The sequence below is a fragment of the Scatophagus argus genome, chromosome 19 (assembly GCF_020382885.2).
Source record: "Scatophagus argus isolate fScaArg1 chromosome 19, fScaArg1.pri, whole genome shotgun sequence".
NCBI classification, from domain to species: domain Eukaryota; kingdom Metazoa; phylum Chordata; class Actinopteri; family Scatophagidae; genus Scatophagus; species Scatophagus argus.
The window spans coordinates 13,070,442-13,082,937 of NC_058511.1; the positions used below are offsets into that span (position 1 = coordinate 13,070,442).

Consider the following 12,496-nt stretch of genomic DNA (forward strand, 5'->3'; position numbering starts at 1 on the left):
CTGTCAGCTGACTCTAACGGCTCAGATTGACACGTTGAGCACTGAGAGGAAGTGGGAGCTCCCTGCTGGTGACAGGCAGGCTATTACAACACATCATTACAGCCGTAGCAGGCACCATCGATCATGTTATCCTCCTGGCATCCGTGGATGGCATAAAAGTTTGACACTTTCATAAATTAGAGAAATTATTTTAAATCCACTTACTTCGAGATATCATAGTGGTATTTTGTAAATGCTCAAATCATAAGTCACAATTTAAAAAATAAATGGTCTTAACAATTAGGTCATGTTTTCCAGCACAAAGGTCAAAGATTCTCTGATCCGGACTTCCCATACATAATACATTGTTTTTTGTACTGCTGGACTGCACAAAACAAATTGTTTGAAGATGTCAGCTTGGACATTAGGAAATGGTAATGACCATTTTTCATTACTTTTCCATCATTTTATAGTCCTTTTTTTCTGAGCACACTGTGACTTTCATTTAAAATGTCTGCATCTTTTATTATTATGATTGTAGCCCCTATTCTCCTAACTTTTCTGTTACTGAATATCTTTCACATTCTTCTAAGGCATGTTTAGCTGAGGTACTTTTACCATGGCAATAGTTTAGCCTAAGTTACATAATTTCATGTTTTTGCCTATCTTCTATTTTCCTCTGAATGGTAAATATCCATATGCCACACACTTTAGAATGTTTGACCTGCTTCGTATATCCTTCTTTGAATACAGCAATTACCATTTTAGTGTAGCAATGCTGCCACCCAGTGGAATTCACAGTCATTTGATTCAGTTACAACAACAAATAGGCAACTCTTCTGCTGTGAACATGAGTGAATCAGTAAGGAAGAAAAAAACCTTGACTTGTTACCATGTTAAATCTTTCCATTTATTTGTGTGTCCCACCTGTTCCAAATAACAGTATCAATTTTGATATATTTACAGTTAAAGTAAGAACACTCAAAGAACACTGGAATGTCAAAAATACAAAAACAAATACATTAATGAAACTTGAGATACAAAAAGTGACAACTTCAAAAATAAAGTTCTAAAAGGAAAGAATCTGAACTGCATATGGTCAATGCAAGGGGAAATAAAGTGAACTTGGTCAAAAAGGGTTGAGGGCACAGGACACTCTCAACAAGCTCATTTACAACATTAAACTTTAAATTTTATTACACTACGTCTGAAGCTAGCATGAAATAGGAACAGGCCTAGTCCACCTCCTCCATCCTTGACGTGTCGTCATCATCCCCTTCAAGAGGGGGCATGTCTTCAGTGGGAGCAGACGTGACATCATCTGGTGTAAGATCATCTTCATCAATACCTAAAGGAAGGACACAAATGACTTATCAGTGATGCCAGATAACAGTTCATTTAAAATTATTTTATTGCATTTTTTTATCATTTATAATAGAATGTTTTAAAATTTATTATTTCACACGGAGCAGAAATAATTTATAGCTCATGGATTTGCAATTTGCAAGCATAATTCTAAATATCATGAAAGATTTACATTGTGTCAAAAAACACAGGGACTTACCAAGACCCAGCTTGATCATTCTGTAGATGCGATTGGAGTGAGTCTGGGGGTCATCCAAGGTAAACCCTGAAGAGAGCAGGGCTGTCTCAAAGAGCAGGATGACCAGATCCTTCACAGACTTGTCATTCTTATCAGCCTCTGCCTTTTGCCTCAGGGTCTCCACGATGGGATGGTCAGGGTTGATCTCAAGGTGTTTCTTAGCAGCCATGTAGCCCATAGTGGAATTATCCCTCAGAGCCTGGGCTTTCATGATCCTTTCCATGTTGGCCGTCCAGCCATAGGTGCTAGTGACGATGCAGCAGGGGGAAGAGACTAGGCGGTTGGAAACTGTGACCTGTGGAAGTAAATAAGCAGTAATATCATTTTCAGCCTAAAATACGCAACAGTAAATTATACACAACACAGAAAAAAGATACACAACACCCTATCGATTGCTTTAATGCAGTTTTATTTTTACTCACCTTCTCCACCTTCTTCTCCAAGATGTCCTTCATGATCTTGCACAGATTCTCAAACTGAGCCTTCTTCTCCTCCTGCTTCTTCTTCTCTTCATCATCCTCGGGCAGCTCAAGGCCTTCTTTGGTCACTGAAACCAGATTTTTGCCCTCAAATTCCTTCAGCTGCTGGACACAGTACTCATCAATGGGCTCAATCATGTAAATGACCTCAAGACCGGCTTTGCGAAGGCGCTCCACGAAGGCAGAGTTTGCCACCTGGTCTTTGGTTTCACCTGAAATACAGACATGGCATTGCTGTTACTTTTATGTAATGCAATGCAATATTATGTAACTAATTAACTCAGTTCACTTCATCTTAAAATGCTTTTTAAGTTATTTTCACTGCTCATATATCCTCACCAGTGATGTAGTAGATGTGTTTCTGGTTATCTTTCATGCGTGTAACATAGTCCTTCAGGGAAACCATCTCATCTCCAGAAGCTGACGTGTAGTATCGCAGCAGCTCAGACAGCTTCTTTCTGTTTTGAGAATCCTCATGGATTCCAAGCTGGAAGACAAAAAACAAGCAATTGAAAATCAGTAGACTAAAATCCAGCTGAAAATTGATGAAAAATGCATTTTCTTCATTATACCACTTTAAAGCATGTAAAAACCCTGGTGTTGGTCTATAAGGAGTAACCATTGATAAGCAGTGTTCCCCTGTTTAAACAGAGGATCTCCATAGAAAATTTAAATCAGCTTTACCAGAGTACAAACTAATCATCATTGACAGAAATTCCTTGCCAAGTTTTTGCACTTAAGGCAAAACTAAGCTCCATCCTGCTAACAAGAACATGGACGACTCGCAGCTTGCCACAGTACAAGGTGAGGACATTAACCTTGATGTTCTTGGAGAACTGCTCGTAGTACTTTTTGTAGTTGTCCTTGTCCTCAGCAAGTTCAGTAAAAAGCTCCAGACACTTCTTGACCAGGTTCTTGCGGATGACTTTCAGGATCTTGCTCTGCTGCAGCATCTCTCTGGAGATGTTCAGGGGAAGATCCTCAGAGTCGACTACACCCTTGATGAAATCTGTTAGGATGGATAAACACACCCTGGTCAGTACTATAGCCAAATTTCTAAAATAATAACTACATGACTAATAGAAATAGAGAAAACAGAGAAATTGAATAAGCTAGTAATTCCACGGTTGGGTGAATACTCACTGAGGTACTCTGGAATCAGCTCCTCACAGTTGTCCATAATGAAGACCCTGCGCACATACAGCTTAATGTTGTTTTTCTTCTTCTTGTTCTCAAAGAGATCGAAGGGGGCACGACGAGGCACAAAGAGGAGGGCGCGGAATTCCAGCTGACCCTCGACTGAGAAGTGCTGTGAGAAAATTTGATTTTATTACTTGTATGAAAATATGCCCAATATGGGCAAGGTAAAAAACTTTCAAGTTAAAAAAAAAAAAAAAAAAAAAAAAAACATTACATGACCTACCTTTACAGCCAGGTGGTCTTCCCAATCATTGGTTAGACTCTTATAGAACTCTCCATACTCCTCATTAGTGATGTCATCTGGGTTACGGGTCCACAAGGGTTTGGTCTTGTTCAGCTCTTCCTGGTCAATGTACTTCTCCTTGATCTTCTTCTTCTTCTTCTTTTTATCACCAGACTTGTCGTGGTCATGCTCCTCGTCTGAGCCAACATCCTCAATCTCAGGCTTGTCCTCGTCCTTCTCTTCCTCTTCATCCTTGTCTTTCTCCTTTTCCTCCTCCTCTGCTTCATCATCACTCACCTCCTTGTCACGCTCTTTCTCCACCTGAGCGAGAACATAACTCAGTCACCGGCTGAGATTTTTGGGCTACTTTGTTAGGACAGGTTTAACTGAGGTTAATTTCAATTTTGCTGTTTATCAGGCAATGTACTTACAAAGAGTGTGATGGGATAGCCAATGAACTGTGAGTGCTTTTTCACAATCTCTTTAATTCTTCGCTCCTCAAGGTACTCTGTCTGGTCTTCTTTCAAGTGTAGGATGACCTTGGTGCCACGACCAATGGGCTCAGCTATATGGAGAAAAGATGAGTCAATGCAACAGACCACCCAGAAGTATCTCTATAGCAGTAAAGCCAGATTGTTAAACGGCAACAAAGTAGGAACCTTTACATTACTTACAGTTGTCCACTTTGACTGTGAATGAGCCCCCAGCAGAGGATTCCCAGGCATACTGCTCATCATCATTGTGCTTGGTTATGACTGTCACCTTCTCTGCCACAAGGTAGGCTGAGTAGAAACCTACACCAAACTGACCGATCATGGAGATGTCGGCTCCAGCCTGCAGAGCCTCCATGAAAGCCTTGGTGCCAGACTTGGCAATTGTACCCAGGTTGTTGATCAGGTCAGCCTTGGTCATGCCAATACCCGTGTCAACCAGGGTGAGGGTGCGTTCCTCTTTGTTAGGAATGAGTTCAATTTTGAGGTCCTTGCCAGTATCCAGTTTGGTGGGGTCAGTGAGACTTTCATAGCGAATTTTGTCCAGTGCCTGGAAGGACAACGTTTAGATCAATTTCAAGTTTTGAAAGAAATTAAAAATTGAAATTATTTAATATTTGTTTGCTTTCCAATTCTTTAATCATTAGCATACTACTGTGTATTATAGCCACAGCAACATTACATCCATTACAACAAGCTCAGTTAACATTTTTACACAACACAAGATTAAGTAAACAGCTTTTGGCTAATACCATCACAAACTTACATCTGACGAGTTGGAGATAAGCTCTCTAAGGAAGATCTCTTTGTTGGAATAGAAAGTATTGATGATGAGGGACATCAGCTGAGCAATCTCAGCCTGGAATGCAAAGGTCTCAGCCTCCTCCTCCATGGGTTGGTCACGTGATTCAGGCATCTAGCCAGAGAAAACAAATAAAAGTTAGTCTTTACAACATGCAGAAATCATAGTTTATAAATAAAACACACATAATACATGATACTTCTTATCAACTGCCTCCACTTGTCTCCCGCCTTATTTGAATTAGAGAACTGAATAATTAAATTGGTACAATTTGTACCAAAATGTCCAATATTTTCTGGCATTTAATCTCATCTATTTTTGCAGTTATACAGACATTTTTGGACCTGTATGCACAATCGTGTTCATTCTTTTGTGGACTAGCTGCAGCACAGTCGCTCACACACAACACACAAGCGCACAAGTGCTGCAAATCACCTTCGGGTAGTCTCCCAATACTTAAATTTAACTCAATACCCACAAAAACTCAAACTCTAACTACTACTATAACTGATAACTACTACATGGCTATTAAGTTACATCATCAAACCCTTAACAATCAGTTATCTCTGTTATCTGAAATAGCTGTGTGGTATGCTTAAGTAATGATAGTTTATGTGTGAGCATGTATTATTTGTATTGGCAGGTGGTGCGACAGATGGCCTAGACCTACTACTCACTGCTCTACCTGCCTATAATCTTTTCTGCTTCTGTCTTTATGCAAGTTACATAATACAAATTTAAATTTTTGCAACTGCAATAAAGATGTAGTGTTTAGAATGTTAATAATACTCAGCAGATTTAAAATATCTATACTGTATAACTGTCTTGTACAAATTGGATTATTTGGTTCCACAACCAAGACAACGATGATGAATTATTGTATTTAAGCCCACAGACATTGATAAATCACAACCGTGTAATTAGATGTACTGTTATCATCTCCAACTTCAACTGTCATTATAAGATATCGGTTGATCAGACAGGAGCACGTGGCTACAACTGTAGATCAGGACCAGCACAACTGGCTCCACCTGGAGGTTCCACAGGCGAAATGCATGTTTCTAGAAGGTACCAAGAGGAGAACAGAACTCTGGCAGTTTCCATAGGAATCGAAAGCTCCTCCTCTCAACAATCTTGAGAGGCGATTTCGTGAATGATGCCTCTTTACTTCACTGATCTTACACTGAATCACTATGTCAACAGAAGATGACAAGGACTGAAAATCTGACCCAAATCACTCGGCTCAGGAAATCTGATTTAAGTTAATTAAACAGTTCCCCTGCTTAACGTAATTCCTGCCTGACGAGTGCACCATGTGGCTGCTGTCTCCCAGTTTCGAGCAAGGAAACGATAATGTGGGAGGGATAGCTACCAATATAATGTCGTTAAAAAGTTTTGACATATGCATGATATTCTGCTATGACAGAAATCACTTTTAAGTAGCCTTTAATGTAAAACTGTCGAAATAGACAAGTCAGTGGTTTAAGTATAATCACAATCTAATTATAACACTATGTACATCAACTAGATTTGATGCTATCTCCACTTAAGCCATCACCATTTGCACCCATACACCGCAACAAATTTTATCACTGATGTCATGTTAACTATCAGCTTCGATGAAAAAGCTAAGGCTAAGCTAAAGCTACTTTAGAAGTAAGCTAATATAAATGTTCAAATACTTAATATGTTTTATCAGTTGTTGTCTCCCGTTGTATTAGACATTATGTAAAAATATTCAATGTATTTACCTTGAGCCTCAATGTATGGAAAACTCCGCTGAGAAATGTGTAGAGGTCGCCTCTGAGTGGCAGACAGGTCGGCTACAGAGATCTCTAGCACTGACAGGAAAGCTGAGCAGCTTTAGTACCGTTTCCGAGCATTCGAGAAACCCTGCTTGGAGCTTCCAGAACCATCTGGAATCTTCCTACCGACTGCTCGGTGCTGGTCGTTGACAGGCCCAATGGGCTGTCAATCATTATGCGTACACACGCCTGCGACCATTCGCAACTGAAGGGGGAAGGGGGAGGATCTGGGTGGCTAAGACGGTGTCATATTTGTTTTTCAGGATGACGAAGGAATTGCTCAATCTGCTCTGCCTATCATTGGCTTACCCTGGTGTTCTTATCCCAATCCTAATCAACCATCCCTCACTAAGCATAAACCTAACCAATCCAAGCAAAGAAGGCAACGAGTACTAGCCAATCAAAAGAAGAGTAGACCGGGACATTTCTTAACCGTTCCTTAACCGTCCTACGAAAAGAACATTCGGGAACCGTGCAAAGGAAGGCGTGCTACCAGAATGAACCATGCAGTGCTCACTGAAAATTCCAGAACATTGAATAAAACAAAGGATGAAGTGCTAAATCAATGTCACTTCACTTGTGTTATGAATATCAGTTTTAAACCAATACCAACCCAACAAAGTGATGCAATTCTTTATAACACTCACTCAGTAAAAAAGATTGCAGATTTTATTTCTAAATACATTTTATTACAAATTTGAATGCATTTCATAAAAAATGTAACAGTTACAAAAAGAGACATAAGCCAAATTCCCAGTGACTTTATATTACTCTTAATGTTGTCAGTAGTTTTACATGAGCAGCTTATAGGATGTGGAGTAAACCACACTGTGGCCTACATTAACTTCATTTATTAACGTATACTGACTGGAGAATAGGCTACTGTTTAAGAGATCAGAGTTGTGTTAGAATGAAATGTCTTTCCGAAGAAACAGCATAACTTACAAAAAATAAAAATGAAGAAAGCAGGAAAGAGTCTACTAACTATTTTAATCAACTTCCTCCATTCTTGATGTGTCATCATCTCCTTCCAACACTGGCATATCTTCATCAGCAGGCTGAATGAGATCCTCAACTGCGGAATCATCATCATCAATGCCTGTGAATGATAATGCAATCATTAGCAACCACAGCCACTTATTAATGTATATCAGAAGAATAATCACTGTGATGTATGCATTGTCAGTAGGTGAGGAGAAAAAACATACCAAGGCCCAGCTTGATCATTCTGTAGATGCGGTTGGCATGTGTCTGTGGGTCCTCCAGTGTGAATCCTGAAGACAGCAGGGCTGTCTCAAACAGTAGAATGACCAGGTCCTTCACAGCCTTATCATTCTTGTCAGCCTCTGCCTTTTCCCTCAAGGTCTCAATGATTGGATGCAGAGGGTTGATCTCGAGGTGTTTCTTAGCTGTCATGTAGCCCAAGGTGGAGTTATCTCTCAAAGCCTGAGACTTCATGATCCTCTCCATGTTAGCTGTCCAGCCGTAGGTGCTGGTGACGATGCAGCATGGGGAAGCTACCAAGCGGTTGGACACTGTGACCTGTCAGCAGTGAAATGTTGTACCATTGTCATGATCGGACAAAGTGATCACATGTTAGCATAATAGTATTGGATCATTAAAATAAATAAGATAATTTTTCTGCCATTACCTTTTCAATCTTCTTGTCGAGGATGTCCTTCATGATTTTGCAAAGGTTTTCAAATTTATTTTTGAGCTCCTCCAACTTCTTCTTCTCTTCATCATCCTCAGGCAGCTCCAGGCCTTCCTTGGTCACTGAAACCAGGTTCTTGCCATCATACTCCTTCAGCTGCTGGACACAGTACTCATCGATAGGCTCAATCATATAAATGACCTCAAGACCAGCTTTGCGAAGGCGCTCCACAAAGGCAGAGTTCGCCACCTGGTCTTTGGTCTCACCTGTGAAAGAAGTTGATACAAATTCATTTCTTCTGAAAAGACATCTAAGAAACATTAAGTGTAAAAGGGAATGAATCAAAATCTAGCAGATTAGCTAACCAGTGATGTAGTAGATGTGTTTCTGGTTGTCCTTCATGCGTGAAACATAGTCCTTCAGGGAAACCATCTCATCTCCAGAGGCTGAGGTGTAATAGCGCAGCAGCTCAGACAGCTTCTTTCTATTCTGAGAGTCTTCATGGATTCCAAGCTGAAGGATAAGGTAGTATGTGACTTAATTTCAGCATTATATGAGTTAAATTAAAATTTGTTGTCTAAAGGGTTAGAGTTCAAGAAATAAATTAAGATGGGTAATCATACCTTGATGTTCTTGGAGAACTGCTCATAGTACTTTTTGTAGTTGTCCTTGTCCTCAGCAAGTTCAGTAAAAAGTTCCAGACACTTCTTGACCAGGTTCTTGCGGATGACTTTCAGGATCTTGCTCTGCTGCAGCATCTCTCTGGAGATGTTCAGGGGAAGATCCTCAGAGTCGACTACACCCTTGATGAAATCTGAACAGAGAAGATACAAACTGCTTAGCCTTTCAAAGTGAGACGACATTCATTTATTAAAAGTTAAAACACAATAATGTTACAAATAATTCTGACTTATGACTAAGAATGCATAATTTCATTGTCATTTCATATTTCAGATCGGACTAAGGATTTGTATGTGAATGATATTGTGTGTTACTAATGTTACTTACTGAGGTACTCTGGAATCAGCTCCTCACAGTTGTCCATGATGAAGACCCTGCGCACATACAGCTTGATATTGTTCTTCTTCTTTTTGTTCTCAAAGAGGTCAAATGCAGCCCTTCTGGGTACAAAGAGCAAGGCACGGAACTCCAGCTGACCCTCCACTGAAAAATGCTGCAGAGACAAGAATGAATATTGATAAATATGAATTCATTAGCTTAAAAATATTACAATAAGTGATGATAGCATAGTAGATAGCAAGTAGCAAAGATGTACTCATGGGGTGTTTTTTTTGGCATGTTTATCGGTAGTAGACTTATCTTACCTTGACAGCCAGGTGGTCCTCCCAGTCATTAGTAAGACTCTTGTAAAACTCTCCGTACTCTTCGTTGGTGATGTCATCAGGGTTCCGGGTCCAGATTGGCTTCGTCTTGTTCAGCTCCTGAACATCCATGTACTTTTCCTTGACCTTCTTCTTCCTCTTGTTCTTGCCATCCTTGGTGTCCTCATCCTCATCAGAGCCCACATCCTCAATCTTAGGTTTGTCCTTGTTCTCAGCAGTGTCTTTCTCAACTTCCTCTTCCTTCTCTCCCTCTTCAAGGTCCACTTCCTTCTCCCTTGTTTTCTCCACCTTTGGTATATGAAAAGCATGTTAATATCTTTGATTACTATTAGGTATTAAGATGGCAAATTCTTCTTCTTAATGAATGTCAGAACTTACGTAAAGTGTAATTGGGTAGCCAATGAACTGTGAGTGCTTCTTCACAACTTCCTTGATGCGCTTCTCCTCACAGTATTCTGTCTGATCTTCTTTGAGGTGAAGGATCACTTTTGTGCCTCTGCCAATAGATTCTCCTAAAAGATGATGAGAGCAGAGCCTGGAATTTAGTCACATTATTCATCATTCAAATGACTTGGAAAAAGAAAATTAGCATTATTAGGAAAAAGGAAAACTTAAAACTTACCAGTATCAGGTTTAACTGTGAATGAGCCCCCAGCTGCAGACTCCCACATGTACTGCTCGTCATCATTGTGCTTGGTTATGACCGTCACTTTGTCAGCCACAAGGTAGGCTGAGTAGAAACCTACACCAAACTGACCGATCATGGAGATGTCAGCCCCAGCCTGCAGAGCCTCCATGAAAGCCTTGGTGCCAGATTTGGCGATTGTGCCCAGGTTGTTGATCAGGTCAGCCTTGGTCATGCCAATACCCGTGTCAATCAGGGTGAGGGTGCGAGCATGCAGGTCGGGTCTGATTTCAATCTTCAGCTCCTTGCAGGACTCAAGCCTGCTAGGGTCTGTCAAGCTTTCATATCTGATTTTGTCCAAGGCCTGTCCAAAAAAGAAAAAGCTTGTTAAAATGGTTGTTTTCATACATATCAGGATTTTTTTACATTTGAAAAACAAAGGAAGGTGTGGTTATAAACTGATGATGTTACTTACGTCTGAGGAATTGGAGATGAGTTCTCTAAGGAAGATCTCCTTGTTTGAGTAGAAAGTGTTGATGATGAGGGACATAAGCTGAGCAATCTCAGCCTGGAAGGCAAAAGTCTCCACGTCCTCCTCCATAACGTGTGCAGATTTCTCGGGCATCTAAAAGAAAACATATGTAATATTATATTTAATCAAATTTTATTCTGAATTCATGATTATGCTTCTCATGCTAAAACACCAGTTTTTTTTTCTAATGTTCTAAGGAACATGTTTAATTTAGGTTTTAGATATCTTGGGGATCATTTTCTGCAGTTTTATTTTCAATGTATTTCTCCCCCTTGTGACTTGGGGAGGGCAGCAATTGCTGATGGTAGAGGAACACGTGTTCCCTCTGTCAATCAAGTCTTGCCATTTGCAGAATGGGTGGAGATCAGATGCTTCCCCCAACCCCCAAAGGCTTCAGCATGTGGCATTCAAAGCTTTTATGTTAAAGGAGGAAATAAACGCTAGGATTTCAAAGATAGCAGAAAAACTAAATCTCACTTTAAACTATAAGGCAGCAATAATCTAATAATAATCTAATCCTTTTTTCATGAGAAAAAAAACTGCTTTGTGGTAACATTTCTTCAGCTTCTTGAGGTTTTAGACTATCATGGTTAAAACAGGCCATACAAAGTTTATATCTATCACTGCATTCAGGACAGACCCTATTATTTTTCTACCCAAAGATGCAAAACTGGTGTATCTGCCCTTTGTGCCAACTGGTTGCTGCTCACCCGCCATTGGTCTCACACTCAGGGTCACCCTGCTTGCCATGTGCTCCTTGCATGTTGCAGTCAGTCTGAGATACTAATGGTAAAGACTGTTCTGCCACACTACAAATAGCTGACATTAAACATCCAAATTATGTCTACTTTTATTTAAGCTTCATTCCAATTTTATCAGTTATTCCAACTTATTCCAAGCAAGTATTCTTCTGCCTGTGCTTCTACCATTTGCTACTTGTTTTCATTTCAACTGGAAAACAGAGACACAGTTGTATTTGATTTTAGGTGTTCTTGTCTTACCTTGAATGTACTCTTTTTCTGCAGTCACTTCTTGAAGATAGTCAAATGTATCACTGAGCTTGTCTTCTCTCTGTGAAGGGCTCCTGTGGACAGTACGCCTCTCTAGTTGAGTTCAAGTGAGTTGCTTTTCGTCTGCAGACCCCACGACATGGTGGTGTCTTTTTATACTTAAGGGGTGGCTTCTCGAAGCTCCCATTCAGAAGCTTCCAGAAGATACGTTCACTACAGTGAGGGGAGTGTTAAGGTGGGGGTAGCATGTGAGACACCAGAGCCCTAAAGTTTATGTGCCCATATAGGGATACAGAGTCACAAGGAGTGCCTGTCAATCACAATGAGAGCTTTCCTGATAGCTTGTCTAGCTCTTAGGCTCCATACTCCTCTGAAAGCATCACAGCTGTGCAGTGCCTTTGCTATCACCTGCTGTCGTAGTGTCTCATTGGACACACACACACACACATACTACAGGGCTTCGTATGGACTACAGGCCCATTTCTTTTTTTGGCATGCATGATTGGGGTGAATCTCACAGGTTTCACATTTTTGAAGCAGCTGGACTCATGAATGCAACTCTTGTGAAGTATGTCTCAGAGAAACAGAAAAAGAGATACTTATTTCAAGAATTCACCCCTGAATTCACATGAGTGTCTATGAATTTGTCATCTTTTAAACACGGTGAATATTTTTTAAAAATATATTATGGCAGTGTGACAACAATGTTCACTAATTACACATTTTCCAAAGCTTTCAGCCACTTATTTT

At 40.2% G+C, this 12,496-nt stretch overlaps 2 protein-coding genes across 2 annotated transcripts; both read right to left on the reverse strand.

Annotated features, from left to right (window-relative positions):
* Positions 1-867: 867 nt before the first annotated feature.
* Positions 868-6,759, reverse strand: hsp90aa1.2 (heat shock protein 90, alpha (cytosolic), class A member 1, tandem duplicate 2). The gene is made up of 11 exons (XM_046373014.1): positions 6,529-6,759; positions 4,742-4,891; positions 4,159-4,525; positions 3,916-4,049; positions 3,485-3,805; positions 3,205-3,370; positions 2,880-3,070; positions 2,401-2,548; positions 2,005-2,273; positions 1,544-1,877; positions 868-1,327 (listed from the first exon to the last, which is right to left on the reverse strand). The coding sequence occupies exons 2-11, from the start codon at positions 4,889-4,891 to the stop codon at positions 1,215-1,217; spliced, it is 2,193 nt and encodes a 730-aa protein (XP_046228970.1). The 5' UTR covers positions 6,529-6,759; the 3' UTR covers positions 868-1,214.
* Positions 6,760-7,244: 485 nt separating this feature from the next.
* On the reverse strand, positions 7,245-11,876 carry hsp90aa1.1 (heat shock protein 90, alpha (cytosolic), class A member 1, tandem duplicate 1). Its single transcript, XM_046373015.1, has 11 exons — positions 11,738-11,876; positions 10,680-10,829; positions 10,202-10,568; positions 9,958-10,091; positions 9,562-9,867; positions 9,245-9,410; positions 8,860-9,050; positions 8,602-8,749; positions 8,234-8,502; positions 7,791-8,124; positions 7,245-7,681 (listed from the first exon to the last, which is right to left on the reverse strand). The coding sequence occupies exons 2-11, from the start codon at positions 10,827-10,829 to the stop codon at positions 7,572-7,574; spliced, it is 2,175 nt and encodes a 724-aa protein (XP_046228971.1). The 5' UTR covers positions 11,738-11,876; the 3' UTR covers positions 7,245-7,571.
* Between the last annotated feature and the right edge of the window lie 620 nt (positions 11,877-12,496).

Excerpts from the sequence above, each read along its gene's own strand:
- hsp90aa1.2 (XM_046373014.1), bottom strand. The coding sequence starts at position 4,891 with ATGCCTGAATCACGTGACCAACCCATGGAGGAGGAGGCTGAGACCTTT. Across the intron at positions 2,274-2,400 it reads ACACATCTACTACATCACTG|GTGAAACCAAAGACCAGGTG; the intron begins GTGAGGATATAT and ends TCTGTATTTCAG. Across the intron at positions 1,878-2,004 it reads TGGAGAAGAAGGTGGAGAAG|GTCACAGTTTCCAACCGCCT; the intron begins GTGAGTAAAAAT and ends TTACTTCCACAG.
- hsp90aa1.1 (XM_046373015.1), bottom strand. The coding sequence starts at position 10,829 with ATGCCCGAGAAATCTGCACACGTTATGGAGGAGGACGTGGAGACTTTT. Across the intron at positions 10,092-10,201 it reads CACAGTTAAACCTGATACTG|GAGAATCTATTGGCAGAGGC; the intron begins GTAAGTTTTAAG and ends ATCATCTTTTAG. Across the intron at positions 8,125-8,233 it reads TCGACAAGAAGATTGAAAAG|GTCACAGTGTCCAACCGCTT; the intron begins GTAATGGCAGAA and ends CACTGCTGACAG.